The sequence below is a fragment of the Podarcis tiliguerta genome, assembly GCF_965153285.1.
Source record: "Podarcis tiliguerta genome assembly, chromosome: 8".
NCBI classification, from domain to species: Eukaryota; Metazoa; Chordata; class Lepidosauria; order Squamata; family Lacertidae; genus Podarcis; species Podarcis tiliguerta.
The window spans coordinates 78,053,545-78,081,315 of record NC_139541.1 but is presented as its reverse complement, the minus strand read 5'-3'; the positions used below and the strand labels follow the sequence as shown (position 1 = coordinate 78,081,315).

At 45.7% G+C, this 27,771-nt stretch overlaps 2 protein-coding genes and 1 long non-coding RNA gene across 3 annotated transcripts; all 3 read left to right on the top strand.

Annotated features, from left to right (window-relative positions):
- The first annotated feature begins 2,775 nt into the window (after positions 1–2,775).
- LOC310684781 (galectin-9-like) lies at positions 2,776–13,850 on the top strand. Its single transcript, XM_083456367.1, has 5 exons — positions 2,776–2,914; positions 5,158–5,246; positions 8,509–8,704; positions 12,262–12,370; positions 13,711–13,850. The coding sequence occupies exons 1-4, from the start codon at positions 2,885–2,887 to the stop codon at positions 12,367–12,369; spliced, it is 423 nt and encodes a 140-aa protein (XP_083312493.1). The 5' UTR covers positions 2,776–2,884; the 3' UTR covers position 12,370; positions 13,711–13,850.
- LOC310684950 lies at positions 9,437–10,824 on the top strand. Its single transcript, XR_014514999.1, has 2 exons — positions 9,437–9,865; positions 10,778–10,824. It is a non-coding gene; the product is annotated as an uncharacterized lncRNA (long non-coding RNA).
- A 4,444-nt stretch (positions 13,851–18,294) lies between the features above and the next one.
- On the top strand, positions 18,295–27,657 carry LOC310684749 (galectin-5-like). The gene is made up of 6 exons (XM_083456265.1): positions 18,295–18,833; positions 19,274–19,368; positions 23,190–23,427; positions 25,352–25,471; positions 25,865–25,915; positions 27,273–27,657. Exons 1-6 carry the CDS (start codon positions 18,831–18,833, stop codon positions 27,312–27,314), a joined length of 549 nt encoding a protein of 182 aa, XP_083312391.1. The 5' UTR covers positions 18,295–18,830; the 3' UTR covers positions 27,315–27,657.
- The last annotated feature ends 114 nt before the right edge of the window (positions 27,658–27,771 follow it).

Below are 27,771 nucleotides of genomic sequence, written 5' to 3'. Positions count from 1 at the left end.
TTTTGTAAAGTTTTTTTATTATTTCATTTTATAATATATATAAAAGAAAGAGAACAATTATAACAGACAAAAATAAAAAAGATTATAAACATTCTAGTTTTGTAAGCATAATTATTTGAGATGATTTCTAAGTGCCTGGTATTTCTTCACCATTCCAATTTTTTAAATAAAATAATTAAAAAAGGAAGAATCAAATCTTTAAACTTCTTGTAGAAATTTGAAGAAACACCATCTGGGCCTAGTGGTCATTTGGTTTTCAGGTTTTTTCATAGCTGGTTGAGTGACTGAACCCAAAGAGTGCTCATTAATAATAATAATAATAATAATAATAATAATAATAATAATAAATTTTTCTTTATACCCCGCCGTCCCCAGCCAAGACCGGGCTCAGGGCAGCTAACAACCAATAATAAAAACAAGTTGAATAAAATACAATTTAAAAAATTAAGATACAACATTAAAACAATTAGGGAGCAATCTCATAATAGGAGGAGAAAGGAAAAAGAAAAAAGAAAAAGGGGGATGGAATCAAACTGATTCTGAGCCAAAGGCCAGGTGGAACAAATCTGTCTTACAGGCCCTGCGCAGATTCCGCAGGGCCCTGGTCTCAAGATGGTTCCTCATCATCCTGGAAAAAAGTGACAACTGGGGTGTCACAGGGTTCTGTCCTAGGCCTATTGTTGCTCAATGTCTTGGATGAAGGAATTGAGGGGATGCTCATCAAATTTGCAGATGACACCAAACTAGGAGGGGTAGCTAATGTCGCAGAAGACAGAATCTGGATTTAAAATGACCTTAACAGATTGGAGATCTGGACACAAGCTAACAAAATGAATTTCAACAGGGACTAATGCAAGGTTCTGCACTTAGGCAGCAAGAACCAGTGGCACCTATATAAGATGGGGGACACCTGGCTTACTAGCAGTACATGTGAAAAGGACGGAGAGGTCTTAGTGGACCACAAGCTGAACATGAGTCAACAGTGTGATGCAGCAGCAAAAAACCCCCTAACACTATTCTAGGTTTTATTCAAGGGAGGCAATAGTACCACTCTATTCTGCCTTGGTCAGACCACACCTGGAGTACTGTGGGGCACCACAATTTCAGAAGGATATTGACAAGCTGGAACATGTGCAGCGGAGAGCAACATTACAAGTTGTTTAGATTGATATCGGCCCTCATCCACCTTTAAACAAATGTTCCCCACAAAAATACTTAGGCTAGAATAAATCACAGAGACTTGGCCTTGAGATGTGCCCCAGAGGGGAAAAAAAGATTATGATTGGACTAGATGTCCCTTGGTGTTCTTTCCATCTCTACAATTGTATGATTCTACGATGGCTATTCTCCACCTCCACAGTGAGGCAATATTACTTTTGAATGCCAGCTGTTGGAAGCCACAGGAGGGGAGAATGTTCTTGTGCCCGGGTCCCACTTGCTGGTTTCTCACAGGTATCTGGGTGGCCACTGTGACTGCAGAATGCTGGACTAGATGAGCCATTGGATTGTTCCAGTAGGCTCCTCTTATGTTCTTGTGTATGGTGTGAAGGTAGAATTAAGATTTGTTGCTATGTTCGCTGTTGCCTCTGGCCCTGACCATCACTGGCTTGTGCTCAACCCACAGATGATTGCTCCGTGGGGAATGTTCCCTGTCCCTGGGTTAGCTACGCATTTTGGTGTTCAGCCAGTGGCGTAGCATGGGGGGTGCAGGGGGGGCCGGCTGCACCGGGCGCAACATCTGGGGGGGGGGCGCTCGCACTCGCAGCTCTCTGCCCCTACCTGGCTCACTCACTCTCTCTCACTGCAGTGCTGGCTGTGCGAATCCGATCCGAGCCGCCGGGTCGCCGCCCACTGTGGAGGGGGGGGTGTGCCAGGCGTGCGGTGTGGTGTGGTGCGGTGCGGAGAGAGAGCGAGGGACTATCTGGGGGAGGGACAGTGCAGCGGGGGGGGGCGCAAATTACTTGCTTTGCCCCGGGTGCTGACAACCCACGCTACGCCACTGTGTTCAGCTGAGGATAAAGTCGAACAAAAACCAAACTACTAAGAAGGCAGCAAACTCCACTGATGTAACACACATGATACAGAAGGTGGAACCTTCCCAGAAGACGTTACATCGATTCACAGAATGCAGTACGTTACATTTCTTTCTTCAATATATACATAGATTTATCATGAACATATGTACAAACTATCTTAATGCATAACCATACAAACAGTAACAGAACCATACATCTTCAGTATTTGTAAGGGACATCCTTCCTTTCAATAATGACTGCTCACGCAAGTTGTTCTTTTAAAAAGGAAAACTAAAGTTTATTCTATATCTCCTCCCTGCCCAATGTTCCCTTGCAGGGGGTTAATAGTTGTGCAAACTTTCCAACCCAGAAAGAATCCTGTTTCTCTCACATTTATTATTATAAACAACAAAGCATCAATACCCATAAACATTTCTTCAAATTTAAATTTTAAAAACGGCTTCCTAATGAATGAAAGCACTTTGTTTCCCCAATAAATAATCACGAATAAAAGGAAAAACCATAACAATTCAAGTAAGTGCTCTGGGCTTCCAAAGAGCATAGAGGTATGTCATCAAACAATAGTATTTTTTTTAAAAGTAAAAGCCACAGTTCTATCAGCTTTCTGAAATTGTTGACACCAGTCACAGGGCAATGTAGTGCAGGTGGGGGAAAATGCTTGTGCAGCGAAGCAGATTTCCAAGAACCGTCTCATTTAAAGGTAAAACAGTCGTGGTGGTTTTGCTTTCACACGCTTTGCTTCCTGAGGAAATGAAACTTAATTCTATATAAGCATCTCCTTTCGTTGCGTTTTTGGAGGGCAGAAAAAGGTGGAGGGTCATTCGGTCGGTTCCAGCAGGCGCTATAAGATGGCTTTCTCCTCACCTATTTTGCATCCAGTGAGTATAGAAATAAGATGTTTGAGAGATGAAAGCTTTTGGGATTGCAATGGGAAGAAGGGTGGCGTGGGCTGGAGCTTTCTAAGTAACAGCATGCATCTCGTACGGTGAGGCAGATCTGTAAATCAGGTGGTCAGAAGTGGGCAGATGAAGCTGATGGACTATATGGAATTGGCGGAAATGACTGGCAGAATCCGAGACCAGGGAGAAGAGTCGATGGAAGAAGATTGGAAAAAAATTAAAGTATATTTACAGAAATACTGCAAAATTAATGAATGTTAGAAGAATGCTGGAATGAAGTTACATGGTTTTAGCAGAAATGTTATAAAGAATAAAGCAAAAACTGATTGTTAATGGGCTAAAGTGGAAAATTTAGATTGTGTTAAGATAAATTATAGAACAAAAAAAGATTGAGAAAGATGGAAAGGATTTGCTGAAATAGCTAAATTGAACTAGAATACAAAAAAGGGAGGTGTGAGGAGGTCGATGAAACAAGTACATGAAAGGTAAAGATATGGAAATTGGATGTGTTTTTAAATGTTTTTGTTTTTCTTGTTGTTTTGATGTATTTTTTTTGTTTTTCTTTTTCTTTTTGATGTATTGTTTGTTAAATTTTTTATTGTTTTCCCCCCTTTTTCTTTCTGTAACTATTAAACTTCTAATAAATATTATTTTAAAAAAAAATCAAAAAAAAATCAGGTGGTCAGAAGTGGCCAAGCAGATTTACAGTCCTTTTCCTGCCTCCTTCGCAGCAGAGTTTTTGCAGGCAACCTGACCAAGCTTGCAGGTGGAATGGCGACCTGCAACTAGGATCAGATTCAAACTTATAGGAAATGCAGAAACTAAGTAGGCAGAGCTTTGGCATGGAATTGAAGTTGTCATCCATCTGCCTGGCGGGACAATGGAGGAAAGTGCCATTGGGGGAACAGTCAAATGGCTGAAGAGTTACAATGCCTGTTTTTTTTTGTTTTGTTTTATTGGTCATTCCTGCTCTAATCACTGCTGTGGATACATGACCTGACTGTCTGTCTCCAGGCACTGCGGTCATCTGCAAAGGATCCCAGCAGGGTTTATGGCATGGAATTGGGTGATGGGGAAAGCTTGCCTCCTTAAATATTTTGTCTGCCAGGCTGCTGTTCAAGGCACAGTAAAGGGGGTGGAGAAGGGAAAGCTAAGATAACAGAATGGTTCAGCTGGAAGCGACCCTGAGGGTCATCTAGTCCAACCCCCGCAATGCAGAAATCTCAACTGAAGCACCCATGGCAGATGGCCAGGCAACCTCTGCTTAAAAACCTCCAAGGAATGAGAGTCCATCACCTTCTGAGTGCGTCCGTTCCACTATCAAAAAGCTCTTACCACCAGGAAGTTATTCCAGATGGCAAATCCTAACCTCTGACTTCCAGTTAACCTCAGCAGCGATGTGGCTCACATTCCTTCCTCCACTCCAAATCAGAGGAGGATGTTAAATCATAGCTGTCAACTTTTCCCTTTTCTTGCGAGGAATCCTATTCGGAATAAGGGAATTTCCCTTTAAAAAAAGGGAAACGTTGACAGCTATGTGTTAAATGCATCTCTGCATTTAACATGCTGGGCTCCCTCCACCCCCAAAGCCAATAGAATAACATTAGCTGGAAGGCCTGATAATTTTTGGGACTGCGTGGGCAAGGAGGAGGAATTAACCCTTGCTACCCCAGCTGAAGGCTTCAAGTTTATCCCCAAGTTAAGGTCTCTGTTGCCTAGGGTGTCCCCAACTCTAGGACCAAGTGTGCATATTTGAGAAGCAGCCTCCTGATTTTTAAAACTTAACTACTTCCAGTAGGGGTGCTGTGGGTTAAACCACAGAGCCTAGGTCTTGCTGATCAGAAGGTCGGCGGTTCGAATCCCCGCAAGGGGTGAGCTCCCGTTGCTCGGTCCCTGCTCCTGCCAACCTAGCAGTTCGAAAGCACATCAAAGTGCAAGTAGATAAATAGGTACTGCTCTGGCGGGAAGGTAAACGGCGTTTCCGTGCGCTGCTCTGGTTCGCCAGAAGCGGCTTAGTCATGCTGGCCACATGACCTGGAAGCTGTACGCCGGCTCCTTTGGCCAATAAAGCGAGATGAGCGCTGCAACCCCAGAGTCGGACACGACTGGACCTAATGGTCAGGGGTCACCTTTACTTCCAGTAGAGATTTATAATAGATGATGATGATGAATGTATAGTTCATTCACAAGGAAGTGATGATTTTTGCTTTTCTGCTCCACAGGGTGTTCCCTTTCTGCAATACTTTCACACGCCCTTGCGTGGGGGGATGTCGATTTGCATCATCGGCCAGGTCCTGCATTCCGCAAAAGGGTTTGTCTCCCTGTGTGCCTCCTCTTTGCCTCCCATGCCCTCCCTCCCTCAACAAATGCCCTTTCCCCTCCCAAAATCTTTCTCCTATTGCTAAAGAATTTCCCAGGCTGAAGTCAGAAAGTTATCTTCTTCTTCTTGTTGTTGTTTAGTCGTGTCTGACTCTTTGTGACCCCATGGACCAGAGCACGCCAGGCACTCCTGTCTTCCACTGCCTCCCACAGTTTGGTCAAACTCATGCTGGTAGCTTTGAGAACACTGTCCAACCATCTCGTCCTCTGTCGTCCCCTTCTTCTTGTGTCCTCCATCTTTCCCAACATCAGGGTCTTTTCCAGGGAGTCTTCTCTTCTCATGAGGTGGCCAAAGTCTTGGAGCCTCAGCTTCAGGATCTGTCCTTCCAGTGAGCACTCAGGGCTGATTTCCTTCAGAATGGATAGGTTTGATCTTCTTGCAGTCCATGGGACTCTCAAGAGTCTCCTCCAGCACCATAATTCAAAAGCATCAATTCTTCGGCGATCAGCCTTCTTTATGGTCCAGCTCTCACTTCCATACATGACTACTGGGAATGAAGTGATGCCCTTCATGGATCACTGCCTTGCCGTGGTGAAGGGGCTTGAATAACTCAGAGAAGCTATGAGCTATGCCATGCAGGGCCACCCAAGATGGACAGGTCATAGTGGAGAGTTTTGACCAAACTTGATCCACCTGGAGCAGGCAGGAACCGGCAAGCCACTCCAGTATCCCTGCCAAGAAAACTCCATGGACAAAGACAACAGGCAAAAGTTATCTTAGGGAGCCCAAACCCTCTACCACACCGAGATTAACTCTTGAGACTATATTTTGACTTTTTGACACATAGAAAAGATACTATGAGCAACACAGAGGGCTCATTCACACTCACCTTTGATTTCATGCTTTCGAGGCAACTGCTCAGGCTTTCCAGCTCTGTGTTCGAGTGTTAGTTTGCTGTGTCCTCGGGTTTTCCCGGGGGAAACCTATGTTTTACCTGGGAAAACCCAAGTGAATTGGAGCAAATGGCAATCCCCCAAAAACCCTATTGCCAGTTGCTCCGATTCAGCAGTGAAATTTGGGTCTTCCTGAGGAAAGTACTGGGACTAAAAAGCCTGAACCGGTCACAACCTTCTTTCAATAATGACTGCTATCACAAGCTGTTATTTTTAAAAGAAAGCTAGAGTTTATTCTATAGCTGCTCCCTGCCCAATGTTCCCTTGCAGGGTGTCAATACTTGTCACAACTTTTTCTACCCCTTCAGGACAAATCCCACTTGCCAGAATTCTTTCTTCTGTGCAGCTGTTAAAAAGTCACCTTTTTTTTTTGGCGCTGGCTACACATCACAACCAGTGGCGTAGCGTGGGTTGTCAGCACCCGGGGCAAGGCAAGTAATTTGCGCCCCCCCCCGCTGCACTGTCCCTCCCCCAGATAGTCCCTCGCTCTCTCTTCGCACTGCACCGCACGCCTGGCACCCTCCCCTCCACAGTGGGCGGGGACCCGGCGGCTTGGATCGGATTCGCACAGCCAGCACTGCAGTGAGAGAGAGTGAGTGAGCCAGGTAGGGGCAGAGAGCTGCGAGTGCGAGCGCGCCCCCCCCCAGATGTTGCGCCCGGTGCGGCCGGGCCCCCCCTGCACCCCCCACGCTACGCCACTGATCACAACACCCACCCTATGACAATTTAGTATGGGGGACTCAGACCTGGGGTCCGGATGCGGCCCTCCAGGCCTCTGTATTTGGCCCTTGGAGCTCCCCACAGGCCACATTGTTCACTGGCCCTGCTTCATATCCAGAGTGTTTTTGCCTGGCTGGAATTGGCCCTCAAACTCTGATCATGCATTTTTTGCTTCCCTGGGTAAAGGATGGGGATGGATGGGTGAGTGGATGTAGGGCAGCCTTCAGCAACCCGGTGCTATCCAACAACATCTGGGGGACACCAGGTGGTGAAGGCTGATGGAGAAACTAATCTGCTGCGCAACAGATAAAATTATAGTACAACTCCTTCCTCCATTTTGCCTCTGGCCCTGCCCGCCACTGGGGTGGCGGCACTCAGAAGGTTGTCCAGAAAGCAAATGTAGCCCTCGGGGTGAGCAAACCTCCCCACCTGTTATGCACTGAGTTGAATGGGATCCAAAATGCAGCAGTCTGATTGGTCCTAGAACAATAGGATTCAGAATGCAGCAGTCTGATTGGTCCTAGAACAATGCAGCAGTATGACTGGTCCGCAGGAGCCACCCAATCCAGCTCCAGGTGGAAGTGAATCCACAACCTGATTGGCCTACAGGAGAATCCCGGAATTAGCCAATCACGTGCAGCCCATTGTGTGAATAATGCATATAAAGCAGATATTGTGGGGGAACTTCCATTCCTCCTCACCACTAGGAGGGGAATAAAGAACATGAAATCCACTCTCGAATCCGAGTATATTTCACCACCCTTTTCTTTTAAGCAGATACTTGTGTGTGCATTGAAATGCTACACATTTTAAGGAGGTGAAAACTACAGCCATCTTTGCGTTAAGCAGTTTCCCTAGCACTATATACACCAGTATGTATTTAATAAGCTTTCTATCCCAAAGTCTGGGTAGCTGAGTTGGTTAGAGCATGGCACTGATAATGCCAAGGTTGCTGATTTGATCCCCATATGGGACATTTGCATATTCCTGCATTTCAAGGGGTTGGACTAGATGATCCTCAGGGTCCCTTACAACTTCGATTCTATCGTTCTAAGGTGAGTTTCAGGACATCCTTTCCAGTGGCGTAGCGTGGGGGGTGCAGGGGGTCCGGCCGCACCGGGCGCAACATCTGGGGGGGGGTGCTCTCCCACTCGCAGCTCTCTGCCCCTACCTGGCTCACTCGCTCTCTCTCACTGCAGTGTTGGCTGTGCGAATCCGATCCGAGCCGCCGGGTCGCCGCCCACTGTGGAGGGGAGGGTGCCAGGCGTGCGTTGTGGTGCGGAGAGAGAGCGAGGGACTATCTGGAGGAGGGACAGTGCAGCGGGGGGGGGGGCGCAAATTACTTGCCTTGCCCCGGGTTAGGGGGCGCAAATTACTTGCCTTGCCCCGGGTTAGGGGGCGCAAATTACTTGCCTTGCCCCGGGTGCTGACAACCCACGCTACGCCACTGATCCTTTCTTAATTCAGCCTCAAACTACCCCTTTCTCCCACTACCCCTCCGCTATTAACCCCCCTCACCCCACCTTTCCCTTCAGTACCATCTCCTCCTGCGCAACATCAGTGTCAATATCGCATTTCAGGTTTGCGTTCACTGTAAATCTGTTGGGTGAGAATGGCGACATTGTCTTCCACTTCAACCCGCGGATGAATGAAAACGAGGTGGTCTGCAATACGAAGCAAAACGGAGGCTGGGGAAAAGAGGAACGCTGGCCCATTCCTTTCGAGGCAGGGGCCACTTTTATGATGATCATCGATGTCATGAGCGACTGCTACAGGGTGAGGCTGCAAGTGGGGCATATCTATTCTTCATCAAACAGTCTTCTCATGGTCTGTGGGCTTTTAATTCTCGTGGCTCAAGATGGCTTTACTTTTTCTGTAACGGGCAAGATGGCTTTATGTTTAGTAAAGTAAAGTGGTAAAGGGACCCTGACCATTAGGTCCAGTCGTGACCGACTCTGGGGTTGCGGCGCTCATCTCGCTTTATTGGCTGAGGGAGCCGGCGTACAGCTTCCGGGTCATGTGGCCAGCATGACTAAGCCGCTTCTGGCAAACCGGAAATGCCGTTTACCTTCCCGCTGGAGTGGAACCCACCGTATTTTTCGCTCTATAGGACACACTTTTTCCCCTCCAAAAATTAAGGGGAAATGTGTGTGCGCGTACTATAGAGTGAATGCAGGCTGTGCGGCTAAGCCCAAAGCCAGAACAGGGAGACCCAGCGCTGCGCAGCGCTCTGTCTCGCTGTTGTAGCTTGGGGTTAGCTGCGCAAAGCCTCCGCATTGGGGTGCGCTGCCCTGTGGAGGCTACGAAGGCTGTACAAAGGTGGTGTCAGCCCCACAAGCTCGGGGGGCAGCGGGAAGGCGGTGCGCCGCCTCTGCGCTGCTCCCCGACCTGGTTTTGAGGCTGGCAGCGCTGCTTTCCCCCACATCAGCCCCACAAGCTCGGGGGGGGGGCAGCAGGAAGGCGGCGCGGTGCCTGTGGGCTTTTAATTCTCGTGTCTCAAAATGGCTTTACTTTTTCTGTAACGGGGAGCTTTATGTTTAATAAAGTAAAGTGGTAAAGTGGCTCCTGACCATTAGGTCCAGTCGTGACCCACTCTGGGGTGGCGGCACTCATCTCGCTTTATTGGCCGAGGGAGCCAGCATACAGCTTCTGGGTCATGTGGGCAGCATGACTAAGCCGCTTCCAGCGAACCAGAGCAGCACATGGAAATGCTGTTTACCTTCCCGCTGGAGTGGTACCTATTTATCTACTTGCACTTTGTGCTTTCGAACTGCTAGGTGGGCAGGAGCAGGGATCGAGCAACGGGAGCTCACTCCATCGCGGGGATTCGAACTGCCGACCTTCTGACCGGCAAGTCCTAGGCTCTGTGGTTTAACCCACAGCACCACCCATGTCCCGGCTTTATATTTAGGCAGTGCTATTTTTCTAGAAAAAGAGGTGCCAGAACTCACCATGAACGTCTCCCTCGTTCTCTTAGAATGGCAATGGCGCCCTCTTGAGAGATGCTGGGTTCTGGCGAGTTCCGATTGAAAAATAAGCCCTGCATTTAGACATTCAGAAGAAATTGCAGTGGTATGTCTTTTCATCATGCCCTTTAGAGATGTGGATGTGAACACCTTCATGGGAATGACCTATGTGGTGGTCGTGCAAATTTGCTAAAGATTATTGGGACATGGTTTATGTGGAACTTAAAAGGATCTTTAAATTTACCTTCCCTAAAACCCCCGAAGCCTTTCTATTGGCTATAACAGATGATGATATACCCCCAAAAAGCACTTAATCTATTTCTTTATGCGTCTGCTGTGGCCAGAATAGTGTAGGGGGAGGTGGGGCACATTGATGCAAGGGGCACGTTGATATACCAATAATATTTCAATATCGAGAAATGTTATTTGTGTCGTGACAACACTAAAACGTGTCTATACACGTGTGAGTACGACAGTTGCGACTGCGTCGCCTGCCAGTTCGCTGTTGGTGTTTGATGAGAGTAGGTGTGTTTTTAGTGAGGCCAACTAAAAAATTATGTGAAATGTAAAAGTTTTCCAATGCTGTTTTACGTCGTTTAATTAAGATTTAAAAACACCAAAGGTAAGTTCTCCCACTCAGTAATCAGAATTACACGTGATTTTTAAATAACTTCAGTGGTTTTATTAATAATTGTTAGTTTTCTGAAAATGTCTGTTGGGGCACTTTGATACACTAAGACACGAGGTACATTGATACGTATAAAAGTGCCCCACTAGTGTACAATAGTGCCCCAATATACAAGTTTGCATGAAATCTCAAAACTGTTTTCCTACTCATGAAATTTGAAAAGAAAAAAAACTGTTGTTTACTACATGGCCAAAGTCATTTCTAAATATAATATGACCGATTATCAAGTGTCATATCTCAGGGGGGAAAACAGGATCTTGTATTTTTGTTTTCCCCATTGTAGAAGATAAGGCAAGCGCTGATTTCAAAGATGTTGTTTTGCAGTTGCCAAAACCAAATTTCTCAAAGGGCACACCTAGAACACCATCTCTTTATACTTTTTATTTTGACTTCAGTGGATAGAAGCTAAACGTTAAGTAATTATCTTTTTTTTTTTATAAACATTTTGTTTAAACTACTGTTTTTTGACTACCTAATGTGAGTTCTTACAAGTTTTTCCAATGAGGTGGCCGAAGTATTGGAGCCTCAGCTTCAGGATCTGTCCTTCCAGTGAGCACTCAGGGCTGATTTCCTTCAGATTGGATAGGCTTGATCTTCTTGCAGTCCATGGGACTCTCAAGAACATAGATGAGCATAAAGCTTCTGAGTTTGCTTCTCCCTCTATTCTTTCGCATCCCCAAATACTCTCAAGGATGACCAAATGCAAACATGCTCTGAGCTACCTTGTTTCCGGAAAACACACAGCCCCTGATGTTAATATATTAGATAAGGCACGTTTCCCTCTCCTATCTAAAGTACAGTATGTTTCAAAGTATGAATTCACCTTCCTAGTGAACTCATCTTTGTCACTGGAGGTGCAAATAGCCTCTGAGGCATGAAGCATTTCTGAGACTGGCTTCCTAACTACGATTTCTCTTGGACAGAGAGAATCTGGCCATGTGTGGCTGCCTTTGAAGACAGTTCAGAGGCAGCAGCTAGCTGAAAAAAATCGTGGCGAGGCTGCTAATAGGAGCTAGGCGATGAGACCTCTCACTCCTGTATCAAAGCAACTTTACTGACTCCTAGTGGTAGTCATTATTATGATAGTTATTATTATTTCTACTAATTAGTAGCTTTTTCGCAGGATTAACACATCTCACCCACTAAAAAGAGACAACAAATGCCTGAAACCCTCCAAATTTACATGTAAAAGCCTGGGTGAAAATTTTTTTGTTGCATAAAGATATACAGTGGTACCTCAGTTTACGAACTTAATTCGTTCCGGAAGTCCATTCTTCAACCAAAGCTGTTCTTAAACCGAGGCACGCTTTCCCTAATGAGACCTCCCGCCACTGGTGCCCTTCTACCGTTCGGCTTCCATTCTTAGACCGAGGTAAAGTTTGCTAACCGGGACACTACTTCCGGTTTTGTGGAGTTCGTATACCGAATAGTTTGTAAACAGGGCTGTTCTTAAACCGAGGTACCACTGTATAATGATACTGCCTGGCAGGCCTCCCTAGGGAGAGCATTCCACAAGCAGGGAGCCATCACCGAAAAGGCCCATTCTCATGTCACCGTCCTCCACACATCCCTCAGAGATTGTCTTAGATGACAATCACTCGACACCCTATGTGGAGGTACCAGTCATGCTGCCCTAAATCTGCCTGTGCTGTCACTTTCTTGTTCTATTCTTTCCCTAGGTAACTGTCAATAGTAAAGACTTCCTGAAATACGTCCACCGCATTCCCTTTTTTAGCGCCCGGGCTCTGGAGATCAAAGGGGATGTCAACTTGCAGAGGGTCTCTTAGGGTGAGTGGCAGGTTTTTACAGCCTCTTATCCTTCCCCGTTTAGAACTTGTCAACGTGGTTTCTCTTGCTTACGGTAAGGAAAACAGCCGTTTGTCAGTTAAAGAGAAGTCCTTTGAAATGAGGCAATCTAATCTTAAAGGAGCTGTTGTTGGGCAAGTTTATTTATTTATTACATCGATATCTCCCACCCTTCCTCCCAAAGGAGACAGATTTGCAAAGCAACAAGTGATAAAGCAATAAAAACATGTTGAACATTGAAATATACTCAGAGTCGCAGAGTGATTTCATGCTCTTTATTCAGCTCATAGTGGTGAGGAGGAATGAAAGTCCCCTCAAAGTATCTGCTTTATATACATTATTTACACAATGGGCTGCACATGATTGGCTAATTCTGGAATTCTACTGTAAGCCAATCAGGTTGTGGATTCACTTATATCTGGAGCATGATTGGGTGGTTCCTGCCAACCAATCAGACTGCTGCATTGTTCTAGGACCAATCAGACTGATGCATTCTGAATCCTATTGTTCTAGGACCAATCAGACTGCTGCAGTTTGGATCCTATTCAACTCAGTACATAACAAACATAATTCCAATACAGATGCAGACTGGGAGCGAACTCAATTTAAAAGGCTTGTTGGAAGAGGAAAGTCTGTAATTGTCAGTCAGACCTCTCTTAAAGGAACACCTTAGTCCTACTGATACTACTGTTTCAAATCATTTGACCCTGGCCAAATCTGATGTATAAGGACAATGTGACTTCCACGTACGCTTGGATGAAGGCAGGTTATTTGGATCTGTTCCGTTGTGATGTCTATCCTAATTTTGAAATCTTAAACTGCTTTGGTTGCTGTAGGGCAGGGGTAGCCAATGTAATGCCTTCCAGATGTTTTGGACTACAACTCCCATAATTCTCTACATTGGCCAGGCTTGCTGGGGCTGTTGGGAGTTGTAGTTCAAAACGTGTAGCGGGTACAACAATAGGGTTGCCATATTTCAAAAAGTGGAAACCCGGACACACTACCAGCATGGCTGCCATGTGGCCAGATTTTCCTGCCCAGATGCTGTTTATGAGGACTGAATACTGAGTATGTCCAGGAAATTCTGGAGGTATGGCAACCAACACAACATTGGTTCTCCTTACTCCAGTGGATGATCTTCCCTGGAAGACAAGGGAAGCTGAGACCCTGATGAATCTCCTGGATCTCTTGGTGGTGGTTGATGCAATCAGTCACAGTATCATTCTGGACCACTTTGTTGGACTGTGATGAATGGGGAATACCTGTGGTGCCGGAAACTCATTTGCATTTTTAAAATTGTGTGTGGTTTGTTTTTTTTACAGGAACAAAACAAAAAGAGGGGAAAAGAGAAGACAATGCTTAGGAAGACGACGCTGAACACAAAACAAATTTATTTTTAAAAAGGATTATAAATTGCTATACCTTGTCTACTTACAATAAAATAAAAGAGAATGCAACTTAATGTTTGTGGAAGAAATATTTTTGGCTAGTATATAAAAATGAGTCTGAGCTTTCATGGCCTCTTGTATATGGATTCTGAAGAGTCTGTGAACAGTAGGAAGAGAAACCATTATTGCTCCAAGAAAATATCTTTTGCAACAGATCAGTCCTCTCCTTAAAAAAATAAAATCAACAAATACTTGCAGGCATGCCCATAATGGATCTGAGGTTTCTAGAAGTTATGGTGAGCAAAGATTTAGGGGAGGGGACAGCAACAGACAATCCAAATATATTTCACGAAGCACACCACCCACTAGTGGGAATGGGAAACATTGAGATTTTGGAGGCATAAAATTTAAAGTACCCATGTATGGATGAGGGAACACAAATGTGCACATGGAAACAGCAATCCACAGAGAAACTGAACCCATTGTTATTATTAGCTACCCATCCTTCACCCTAAGGTTCTGGGGCGCATTACAACATTAAAACACAATGTTTAAAACTTTTTCAAAAAAAAACTTGCAGTCACAGAAATAAGGTAGGGTCTGAAAAATAAACACCTCAAGTTTCAAAAGCCAGGGCAAACTGTTGTGTGTCCAGCACTTGCCAGGGGCAAGGTGTTCCTTCCCAGCCTTTCTCTGCCGCTGCCAAGGCCCAGCCCCACATGAGGCACTGGCTCTGAGGGGCAGGCAGAGGGCAGGGCTGGCCTGGGTGGGAAGAAAGGGGGAGCGGAGAAAAAGAAGTCTTGAATTTTTTTTTATTTAAAAATGCTTTGTACGTCAACATCTAATCTTGCCCCTTTCTAAAATTTATTTATCGGGGTGTGTTTTTCTTGTTGTCAATCTACCAAAGAATAAAATGAAACCAGGATTGATGGGTTTTCTGCGGACGGTGGAGGGTGGGGGTGTGCTGGTGAAGGGGGGGGTGGTATTCACCCTTCATATGATAGGAAATGCTCTGTGGGGGAGGGGGCACGGCAATGGGGGTTCGAGGAGGGTCAGTTGGGGTGAGGAGTGAGCAATGTCTCTATTTTCATATGAGGAATGTTGGAGGGTATGCAACCAATGGCTTATGGCTATGCTCCACCTCCACAGTTGGAGGCAGTGATAATAATAATAATAATAAAATAAAAATTTTATTTATATCCCACCCTCCCCAGCCGAAGCCGGGCTCAGAACAGCTAACAACAATAAAAGTAACACAGCATTCTAAAATCAATTCATTTTAAAATCAATTCAAAATCAAATTAATGCCAACCATTGGGCTAGAGTTCTGTGAGGATTCCCAAAGGAGGGGGTGCTTCTGAATTGCTGGAAGTCACAGGAACAGGGGCAAACGAAGGCGCCGTGACACCCGGTGTGGCAATCCACTATGTACTGCACATGTGCGGCGTCACACGCATGTGCTGTATGTAGCAGCGCCGCACATGCGCTGTACATAGCAGTTTGCCAGCGCCGCCGCTCCAGCGCTGTAGGATCCTCTGTTTGCGATTGTAGCGGTGGCAGAGGAATCCCACCGCTGTCCATATGGCACTCAAGCGCCGCCGCTGGCAAACTGCTATGTACAGTGCCTGTGCGGCATTGTAACGTACAGTGCATGTGTGTGACGCTGCACATGCACTGTACATAGCGGTTTGCCGCCGGTGCCAGGATCCTCTGCTCACGGCTGCAGCTGCAAACGGAGGACCCTCCACATGCGGCTGTGGCGGCACGGTGGCTGCTTGTGGTGCCACAAGCCCCCGCAGGGTGCCTTGTCACCCCCCCAGACATGGCACCTAGGGTGCACCCCCCCCCCGTTGCGACGCCACTGCACAGGAAGGGAGAACACCCTTCTGCTTGAGTCCTGACTCCTGCGTGTCGGTTTTGTGGGAATGTTCAGGGAGGCAGGAGAGGATATATTGTTTAATGATATCCTTCCTAACTTGTGTTAGCAAGTTCTATGGCTTAGCAGAGTTTAAACATTCCCCTTTAAACACACAGCGGTTAGCTTGTTGCAGGCTCGTCTGAGCCTCTCAATATAAGATTCCTGGTAAGATCCCGTCTCAAATAGACACGGCAATCTTATTAAAGTCAACATAAAACTAGTTTACTCACAATCATTCAGTTCACAGTTGGATACCTGAAGGCAGACTTAGGTTACAAAAGTACAGTGGTACCTCAGGTTAAGTACTTAATTCGTTCCGGAGGTCCGTTCTTAACCTGAAACTGTTCTTAACCTGAAGCACCGCTTTAGGTAATGGGGCCTCTTGCTGCCGCCACGCTGCCAGAGCACAATTTCTGTTCTCATCCTGAAGCAAAGTTCTTAACCCGAGGTCCGGGGTTAGCGGAGTCTGTAACCTGAAGCGTCTGTAACCTGAAGCATATGTAACCCGAGGTACTACTGTATATGTACATGTGGAACTATCCTATAAGGCTGTGTTCCCCAACCTTGGGCCTCCAGCTGTTTTTGGACTACAGTTCCCATCATCCTTGACCACTGGTCTTGCTAGCGAGGGATGATGGGAGTTGTAGTCCAAAAACAGCTGGAGGCCCAAGGTTGGGGAACACTGCTATAAGGGACTTAGTCCCAAGTGACTGATGACAGGCAGTCACTTCTGCTAACATGTAGGAAAACAAAATGGAGAAGAGAGAGAAGCTAAAGAAGATGGTGTATTCCTGGGGAAGAGGATTAGGTCTCTCTCACACAGGCCTCTAGTCACATGCAGAGGAAGTTTGTCCCAGCTCAGGAGGAAACAGGAAGTTAGACTCCTGGCTGGTACAAAGCATCCACTAGCATGTCCATTCTAGGAATGTTGTACTTGATTGCTATGTGTTTCACATCCCTCGGGTTTCTCCCAGGAACCTGGTTGGCCAATGTGAAGACAGGATGCTGGACTAGATAGCCTGATTCAGCAGGCTTGCCTTATGTTCTTGTGTGCTGTGTGAAGGTAAAATTCACATTTGCTGCTCTGTGCACTTTTGCCTCTGGCGCTGACCACCGTTGGCATGTGCTCAGCCCCAGAAACTTGCCCAGAAGGGACTCTCACCCCCGGACTGAAAAAGATTCCCTGCACCTGGGCTAATTCCTCCTTATGGTGGTCAATTGATCATGGCTCGATAATTTGTATTCCCAATCCCAATGTTTAAGATGATTGATGATAATAATAATAATAATAATAATAATAATAATAATAATAATAATTTATTATTTATACCCCGCCCATCTGGCTGAGTTTCCCCAGCCACTCTGGGCGGCTCCCAGTCAAGTATTAAAAACAATACAGCGTTAAATATTAAAAACTTCCCTGAACAGGGCTGCCTTCAGATGTCTTTTAAAAATAGGATAGCTACTTATTTATTATATAATTAAACATTTTAAAAAATTCCCATTACAGGGCTGCCTTCAGATGTCATCCAAAAGCCAGCTAGTTGTTTATTTCCTTGACATCTAACAGAAGGGTGTTCCACAGGGTGGGCGCCACCACCGAGAAGGCCCTCTGCCTGGTTCCCTGCAACTTGGCTTCTAGCAGTGAGGGAACTGCCAGAAGGCCCTTGGAGCTGGACCTCAGTATCCGGGCTGAACGATGGGGGTGGAGATGCTCCTTCAGGTATACTGGGCCGAGGCCGTTTAGGGCTTTAAAGGTCAGCACCAACACTTTGAATTGTGCTTGGAAACGTACTGGGAGCCAATGCAGATCTCTCAGGACTGTTGCAGATGATCTGTCACTTTCTCCTTCCCTTGCCTCCTCCACTCAAGGGTTCAAGGCTAGAGGATAGAGCGGGCCATAGTCCTCTTGTGCCAGCTTTTGGGCCCTTTGCTAGGGATTGTGAAGAAATTTGACTCAGTTTACATTTAAAGATGAACACGCCTAATTCACACATCCCATAACAATATGAGAACCAAAACACAGGACTCCTTTTGAACCTACTTCTCTGAATTTTGCAATGCAGCAAAATAATATGCACAAGAATAAGGGGGTAATGCGGAAATAAAAACGCTCATATCAAAATAATATACAGAAATCTGTTGTATTAGGGGAAATCAATTTGCAAAAATATGTGTACAGTCATACCTTGGATTCTGAACGCCTTGCAAATCAAACGTTTTGGCTTGCGAACGCCACAAACCCGGAAGTGAGTGTTCCGGTTTGGAAACATTCTTTGGATCCCAAACGTCCGACTCGGCTTCCGTTTTAGTGCAGGAAGCTCCTGCAGCCAATTGGAAGCCGCATCTTGGTTGTCGAACATTTTCGGACGTCAAACGGATTCCGTTCGACAACCAAGGCACAACTGTATTAGGCGTGACTGCATATGAATGTGTTATAAGGTATATTACAAGAAATTCGCACCAAAATGCTGATTAGTTTTCATAGGGCTTCACAGGAAAGAAACAGCAACTGATGTGGAAATGTGGAGAGCTATACTTAAGATTAGAGGGACGCAGGTGGTGCTGTGGGTTAAACCACAGAGCCTAGGACTTGCCGATCAGAAGGTCGGCGGTTTGAATCCCCGCAACGGGGTGAGCTCCCGTTGCTCGGTCCCTGCTCCTGCCAACCTAGCAGTTCGAAAGCCCATCAAAGTGCAAGTAGATAAATAGGTACTGCTCCAGCGGGAAGGTAAACAGCGTTTCCGTGCGCTGCTCTGGTTCGCCAGAAGCGGCTTAGTCATGCTGGCCACATGACCCAGAAGCTGTACGCCGGCTCCCTCGGCCAATAAAGCGAGATGAGCGCCACAACCCCAGAGTCGGCCACGACTGGACCTAATGGTCAGGGGTCCCTTTACCTTTACCTACACTTAAGATTGGGAAAATGAAAAATCGAGAGAAACCAAAATGGGCAGACTGGCCCATCCCTCCCTCCCACAAGAATATTCTCCCTGTGGCCTGAACTTTGCTCAAAAGGAGCTGCCAGAATTGCGTCCCACCCCTTTCCTGAGGAAGCTTGATGTTTGCTAGTTGAGGCTTTGCTTTCACTTTCACTCCAGGAGAACGTGAGAAGAAAAGCTGACGAACCAGCTCCAAGATGGTGAGTGGGGTGCAGAGAAAGGGCATGTCAGAGGGGAAACCACCCTTTCTTCATGTGGGAGTGGGGTGGTGCTTCTGGTTCAGCCTTAACATGTGCTGTTGATCCTCAGCACTGAGCTGTTGCTTTATCATCATCAGGAAAAGCGGCAGCATCTTTCTTGGCATGTGATGCCGTTCACTCCTAAGGAAAGGATCGGCTCTTAACCACCTCGTTTTAGCTGGCACCCCCCCCCCCTATTTAATGCCCCTTTCCTTAGCAGAGCACTGCTCCTCTTTTGCCTTGTGGGAAAATCATGTTGTTGACTTCTCAAAATGCAGCCGATATAAACAGTTTCCATTAAAATGCGAGTTCTCTTCATGACGGTTGGGATGGTTTTGAGGCTGAGTTTGAGGCTATTGGATCGAGAATGTTATTTTTGTGCTTTTCTCCCCACTCCACAGAGTTTTCCCATTGCTGCTGCTTGGACCAATATTGAAGGCCTCAGTGAGGGAAAGAGATTTTTTATCCAAGGCTTTGTCGAAACATACACAAAAAGGTTTGTAAAGCCTGCTGGTCATATTTGATTCCCTTTGTTTTTCGGAAACTGTCCTGTCCAATCCATCTCTTCCACTGTGGCCAAAATCATGGATGTGGGGTGGTGCATGCAGTCTGTCAGGGTAGTGAAGCTGCCGTGTTCTGCTGTTGAATCTTCTTGAGTTCATTTAGGAATAATTTACAAAAATAGTACTCCATAAAGAAATGCTGATTTAAAATAAAATAAAATTTTTTTTTGGAAAAGCTTTGTTGCTGATTTGAATGTGTTACTGTGGGACATGATTTCATTGCCATTCGTTGTTGCAATAGACCACCACAGTAAAGACACAACAAACAAATAAAAGTATCATAGAACTGTAGAGTTGGAAGGGACCACAAGAGTCATCTAGTCTACCCCCTGCAATGCAGGAATATTTGTTCAGTGTGAGGCTCGAATCCACAACCCTGAGATTAAGAGTCTCATGCTCTACTGGCTGAGCTAAATAATCATTTTGAGGTATTCAGCACACACACACACACACACACACACACACACACACACACCCTGAAAACTAATAACACCCCCTTGCACTGTCAGTTTGCCTTTCTTGGTGCAGAAAGTACAGTGGTACCTCGGGTTAAGTATTTAATTCGTTCCGGAGGTCCGTTCTTAACCTGAAACTGTTCTTAACCTGAAGCACCACTTTAGCTAATGGGGCCTCCCGCTGCCGCCGTGCCACCGGAGCACGATGTCTGTTCTCACCCTGAAGCAAAGTTCTTAACCTGAAGCACTATTTCTGGGTTAGCGGCGTCTGTAACCTGAAGCGTATGTAACCCGAGGTACCACTGTATTGATCTGATGTGTAGAGATCTTTCCTATTTTAATTAATTCAAGAGGATTTTGAAAGCTTCTCTGTGTGAAAGAACCAAGCAAGAAGGTTCATGATGTTTGATTATTAACTTCAGAGAAGCTAGTACAGCTAGTTTAAACTGGTTCTCTTATCTCTTTCTGTGAAGGTCATGCTGACTATAAAAGTAGGGCCAGAAGGAGCCTGGTCTTCACTTTCACTTTCTCTTTCTATCTCTTTTCCTTTTGGTGTGGTGTTCTGTATACTGTATAGTGTTAAGGTTTAGACTTATCATAAGTTATCATACGTTTAAGTTAAGTCTGGTGCAACTGGATTTCTTAGGGACAGTGCCAATCCTGAATGTATTGGATTTGTGACCATTATGCTCATCTGCCTTCAGTAGCAGTAAAGCTCTGCTGGATGAAATACTAACAGACTCTGGTCTATTTTTAGGGAATCCTGTAACATGTTTAAATTTTTACTCTGCTAACTATATGTTATGTACTAAGCCTGGAGTATATTTCACTGTACATTGGGGTTCTGCTCTGGATCAATATTAAATAGAATTCTATGACATGCATATCACACACTGTAACTCTTCAATAAGCTATAAAGTGTTAAATATTACAACAGAACAGAAGCACACAAACACACACCAAGTTTCTTGGAACCTGGCTTGCGTTTTCTCAGCGGCCAGAGCAAATCTTGAGACTTGGATGTTAATGAATATGTCTTCCCCTGGAATATATATATATATATTGTCAGGAAACTGCCATCGGAGCAGGAGGAGGTGAGAGGGCTCCTGGATGATGGTGGAGAGGGCCCCAGTAGGAGGAGGGATAGCCCATACACTGGGGAAGGAAATCAGCGTAACACCAGTGGAGAAGGGGAGGAGATAGAGGAAGTGGAGAGGTGGCTCCAGGACTTCGCAGGAGACCAGCGGAGAGGGGACTAGTGCTCCTTTGCCCACACCCACCTTGCGCAAAAAGCTTTCGCACAGGCAACGGGGGAGGAGACTGGGCGTCAAGCAGCTTTTATGTTGGAAGCGGTTTAAGAAACGCCTACTGACGGATTCTGCCAGCGACTGAGGCAGCCACGGAATAGAGGGCTGTCTGGTCAGCAAGGGTTCAACCATGCAACCTAGCCAGGAGTAAAGGCTACTTACGCACAAGCAATCCCTAGAACCATTATATATATATATATATATATTGCTGGTTTTGCGTTGTTACAGCTGAGAGCCAGTGAGCATCTTATCACAGAGGTGTATTGGACTGCAGGGGCTCATGCACCGGAAGTCCTGATTCAAGCTGTTCCCTCAGCTCTCTGTTTTGTCAAGCAAGGAACCAGGAATTGGGGATAAGGATCTGGGAACGAACTTCAGCCTGTTATTCGCTGGAGGGTTAATTCAGAGCACTGGCAAGTACATGCCTTGATAGAATTATATTCATGCTTAAAAGACTCGGGGAGGATAATCAATGGGCATGCTATAGGTAAAGGTAAAGGGACCCCTGACCATTAGGTCCAGTTGTGACCGACTCTGGGGTTGTGGCGCTCATCTCGCTTCACTGGCCGAGGGAGCCGGCGTACAGCTTCCGGGTCATGTGGCCAGCATGTGGCGAACCAGAGCAGCGCACAGAAACGCCGTTTACCTTCCCACCCTATTTATCTACTTGCACTTTGTGCTTTCGAACTGCTAGGTTGGCAGGAGCAGGGACCGAGCAACGGGAGCTCACCCCGTCGCGGGGATTTGAACCGCCGACCTTCTGACTGGCAAGTCCTAGGCTCTGTGGTTTAAACTTTGCTGTGGTGTTCCCACTTCCTTTTGCTGAGTCCCAGTTGTGCTCCCTCTGGTCAGCCTTCATGAATCCTGCCCTTTCCAAACCTTGCCTTTCTCTCTTCCTCCAATTCTCCCCTCCACGTGGCCTTTGCTTTTTCTTTTTTGGTTTGCATGTTTATTTATTTTTGTTTAAATAATACAGAAAAAACCAAACAACAACAAAAAAGGAAAAAAAAAGATTGAAAACAATCCCAAAACTTTGAAAACAAATATTACGTTCTTATCATATAATACTCCCCCCTACTCGCAGCCACAATTCGACTTCTTTGAATCTCTATTTCCACCTTTATCTTTGCATTCTCCAAATTTATCATTCTTTGTATTTCTTTTATCTCTTCTCTTTTCCAATTTATCTCTTCTCTTTTCCAATTCATGGATATACTTTACATTTCTATTCTAGGCATATTAGCATATCTTTCTTAGTACAAGATTTTAACATTAAATCTTTGAAACATTTCCATTCCTTTTTTAATTTTTGATTTGACTGATATATTACGATTGAGGTTAGCTTTGCCAGTTAATAATAATAATAATAATAATAATAATAATAATAATAATAATTTATTTATACCCCGCCCATCTGGCTGGGCTTCCCCAGCCACTCTGGGCGGCTTCCCAAAAAATATTAAAATACTGTAATACATCAAACATTAAAAGCTTCCCTAAACAGGGCTGCCTTCAGATGTCTTCTAAAAGTCTGGTAGTTGTTGTTCTCTTTGACATCTGGTGGGAGGGCGTTCCACAGGGAGGGTGCCACTACCGAGAAGGCCCTCTGCCTGGTTCCCTGTAACTTAAATATTCATTTAATTTGCAAATCCACCAGTCTTTTGAGGGCAAGATTTGAGATTTCTATTTAGAAGCAATCACTACCCTGGCTGCCGTAGTTGCATATAGAAAAATTCTTTTTTTTCACTTGCGGTATAGCTTTCCCTATCAAGCCTAGGAGATATGCCTCTGGCTTTCTAACAATTGGGGTTTTCAACATTTTCTTTAATTCCTCATGTATTACACTCCAAAATTTCTTAATCTCCTCACAACCCCACCACATGTGTATTGTTGTTCCTGCTTCTTTGTCAACTTGGCCTTTCCAGTTCCTTTCCCTCTGCAATCACCCGCTCTCTCCTTCTTCACAGTGCTTCTACCCTCCTCACATTTCAGATTTGCAGTGAATTTCCTGTGCGCCAATGGCGACATCGCCTTCCACTTCAATCCGCGATTTGATACGCCAAAGCCGGTGGTCGTGTGCAACACGCAGATGAAAAGTGAAAAACAGCTCTGGGAGTTCTGGAAGAGTGACGAAGTCTTTTGGGGGAAAGAGGAAATTGCCCCCAGCACACCTTTCAAGCAGAACAATCGTTTTGAGATGACCATCGATGTTGAGAGTGGCTGCTATCAGGTGCGGTGGGACTGGGTTGGTGAGGCAGGTTACTCCATTTGATAGCAAGCAACCTGGAGTGTCAGCTGGAAAAGGAAAGGCTGAGGAGGAGATGATGATAATAATAATAATAATAATAATAATAATAATAATAATAATAATAATTTATTATTTATCGCCCATCTGGCTGAGTTTCCCCAGCCATTCTGGGCGGCTTCCAATCAAGTGTTAAAAACAATACAGCATTAAATATTAAAAAATTCCCTAAACAGGGCTGCCTTCATATGTCTTTTAAAAAGAAGATAGCTGCTTATTTCCTTCCCATCTGAAGGGAGGGCGTTCCACAGGGCGGGCGCCACTACCAAGAAGGCCCTCTGCCTGGTTCCCTGTAACCTCACTTCTCTCAATGAAGGAACCACCAGAAGGCCCTCGGTGTCTGGGCAGAACAATGGGGGTGGAGATGCTCCTTTAGGTATACAGAGCCGAGGCCGTTTAGGGCTTTAAAGGTCAGCACCAACACTTTGAATTGTGCTCGGAAACGTACTGGGAGCCAATGCAGATCTCTCAGGACTGGTGTTATATGGTCCTGGTGACCACTCCCAGCTGCCGCATTCTGGATTAATTGCAATTTCTGGGTCACCTTCAAAGGTAGTCCCTCGTAGAGCGCATTGCAGTAGTCCAAGCGGGAGATAACTAGAGCATGCACCACTCCGGTGAGATAGTCCATGGGCAGGTAGGGTCTCATCCTGCGTACCAGATGGAGCTGGTAGACAACTGCCCTGGACACAGAATTAACCTGCACCTCCATGGACAGCTGTGAGTCCAAAATGACTCCCAGGCTGCACACCTGGTCCTTCAGGGGCACAGTTACCCCATTCAGGACCAGGGACTCCCCCATATCCACCTGCCCCCCGTCCCCCCAAAACTGTACTTCTGTCTTGTCAGGATTCAACCTCAATCTGTTAGCTGCCATCCATCCTCCAACCGCCTCCAGACACTCACATAGGACCTTCACCGCCTTCACTGGTTCTGATTTAAAATAGAAGAGAAGAAGAGTTTGGATTTGATATCCCGCCTTTCACTCCCTTTAAGGAGTCTCAAAGCGGCTAACATTCTCCTTTCCCTTCCTCCCCCACAACAAACACTCTGTGAGGTGAGTGGGGCTGAGAGACTGTGACTGGCCCAAGGTCACCCAGCAGCTGCATGTGGAGGAGCGGAGATGCGAACCCGGTTACCCAGATTACGTGACTACCGCTCTTAACCACTACACCACACTGGCTCTCAAAAATAGAGGTAGAGCTGGGTATCATCTGCATACTGATGAATACCCAGACCAAACCCCCGATGATCTCTCCCAGCGGCTTCATATAGATATTAAAAAGCATGGGGGAGAGGACGGAACCCTGAGGCACCCCACCAGTAAGAGCCCAGGGGTCTGAACACTCATCCCCCAACACCACTTTCTGAACACGGCCCAGGAGGAAGGAGCGGAACCACTGTATGACAGTGCCCCCAGCTCCCAGCCCCTCAAGACGGTCCAGAAGGATGTTATGGTCGATGGTATCAAACGCCGCTGAGAGATCCAGCAGAACTAGGAAACAGCTCTCACCTTTGTCCCTAGCCCGCTGGAGATCATCGACCAGCGCGACCAAGGCAGTTTCAGTCCCATGATGAGGCCTGAATCCAGACTGGAAGGGATCCAAATGGTCCGCTTCTTCCAGGCGTGCCTGGAATTGTTCAGCAACCACTCACTCAATCACCTTGCCCAAGAATGGAAGATTTGAGACTGGGCGATAGTTGGCTAAAGATGGTTTTTTAAGAAGCTATATCCCACGAGAACTTACATTGTATTTCGCCTGGTAGTCTTTAAAACACCTGAAGCCTTCTTCTTGTACCTGCCAGCTGGTAACTGAATGAGGGACTGCTTGTTTAATTTTTCCTGTAGGTGTATGTCGATGGAAATCACTTTTTGAAGTACAAGCACCGTCTTCCCTTCAAACAAATCCAGACCTTGGAGGTCAAAGGTGATGTCTCAGTGAAGCACTTTGAATTTTCTGAGATTAAAGTGAGTTGGTTTTTCTCGTCTTTCGTCCTTAGCTTAAACTTGCCAGTGTGGTTTATGGGGCATCTAACCTGGGAAACAGCCATTTGTCAAAGAAATGAGGCTCCCCAAAAATAATTTGAGGAGGCCCTCACCTTTTTACCTGCAAAATTCTGGACAGGATATTAATGATTTCTGGGAGAATGCCTGATTTCTGCTTTTAAGTGATTCAGCACAGAGTTGGAAAAGATGGATGAGACTGCATAGCAGTTTCAGGGCTCTGGGGATGAAAAGTTGAAACAAGAAAACTTATGATGCAAGTGGGCTGGGTTTCGAAAGCTTAGTCCCCACTATCTGAAGCCATGCACGTTTCAACATCTGCTCTCATCCCCTGGTATCTATATTTTTGTGTTGCAGGCTCCACCCCCTTACAGCCCTCCTGATTCTGGTGACACCACATATAACAAAGTAAGTCAGTCCCCTGTGTTTATTTGTACTGTACTTCTCTCCCAATAATGGATGGAACTGGTAAAGATTTTTCAGTAAGCTCAATTCTGCACATGAGTTTATAATTTTTTTAAAAAAGTCCTCATGAAGATTCATTAGCAGTTTAATTGAATTTATTGTGATATGCATATGTGTGTACAATTTTGCCTGATGGGGTTCCCCCCCCCCAAAGCAACTGCCCCTAATAGAATGCACATTCTTGTGTTGTTGTTTTTAAAAATATACTATATGCATCTTTGTACACATTATTTGGCTTGGAAACTACACTGCAATATTTGGAAAAGTGACTTTCAAAGGGTGCCCGTGTTTTGGTTTGCGTACTCCCTAGGAAACTGTGAATTAGGGAGGTTCACTTCGTAAGTGCAAACTGAATCAGATTTCTCCCCCCTGCCAGCCAATACAGTGTATCCTAACTGAGATTGCAGCTCTGCCTTCCATCTTAACACAGCCTGTAGACCTTTGGGCTTTACCATGATGCCCAAAGGCATGTTGTTGTTGTTGCTTAGTCGTTTACTCGTGTCCGACTCTTTTTGACCCCATGGACCAGAGCACGCCAGGCATTCCTGTCTTCCACTGCCTCCCGCAGTTTGGTCAAACTCATGCTGGAAGCTTCGAGAAGAACACTGTCCAACCATCTCGTCTTCTGTTGTCCCCTTCTCCTTGTGCCCTCCATCTTTCCCAACATCAGGGTCTTTTCCAGGGAGTCTTCTCTTCTCATGAGGTGGCCAATGTATTGGAGCCTCAGCTTCAGGATCTGTCCTTCCAGTGAGCACTCAGGGCTGATTTCCTTAAGAATGGGTAGGTTTGATCTTCTTGTAGTCCATGGGACTCTCAAGAGTCTCCTCCAGCGCCATAATTCAAAAGCATCAATTCTTCGGCGATCGGCCTTCTTGATGGTCCAGCTCTCACTTCCATACATCACTACTGGGAAAACCATAGCTTTAACTATATGGACCTTTGTTGGCAAGGTGATGTCTCTGCTTTTTAAGATGCTGTCTAGGTTTGTCATTGCCAAAGGCATATTTTACACTAAAAGGTCACTGCCTCTGCTGGCTAACAAAAGTTTAGGATTTTTTGGGTTTGTTCTGAGCAATTATCCTTAAAAAAACAAATAAAAAACTTTGCTTTTACTCAAGTTTTAATACTATATGCATTGAGCACTGCAACAGCAATAAGCAGTCACCCCAGCCTCCTTATGGTTGGGCAAGCTTGGACCCCGATTCCTTTATGGCAGTCTTCCATAAGCCCACCTAGGTTGGTGATAACCTGGCATTGACTTCATTCTGTGCTTTTCTTTTCTTTTGTCTCTGCCACTCAGCAGGAGAAGTGTGCCCCAGAAGCAAAGTCAACCAAATGGTGAAGACCCAAGATGGGCCTGTGTGATCCTTTGGAAAATGGAAGCCCTGGCTGGTTGTGTAAAGGGATGGGTGCTCTTTTCCTGACCTGAGGATAGAGTTCAGCTGTTATGTGTGGAATGAAGCAAAATTAAGTAGTGTCATAAAAACCAGTAGTTAGCAAAATATTTGCATGTTTTCTATATACTGTACTTTGTTATTGTTGGCTGTTGTGAGGGCAATGGGAGATTGCAAAACGACAAGGCTTGGGGAATAAACATTGTAAACACAAGTAAACCCAAGGCCCTTCAACAGTCACCACCAATGCTTTGTTACCAGCAGATCCTGCTAGCCATCCTCAATACATTTCCTGGTTTGTTCCTAAAATGGCTGCAGCCAACCAGATAAAGGGAAGCAAAACAAAAAACAGATTTGTCCAATCTCTCTCCCCACTCCCTTTCCCCACGGTTTCTGTCCAAAAAT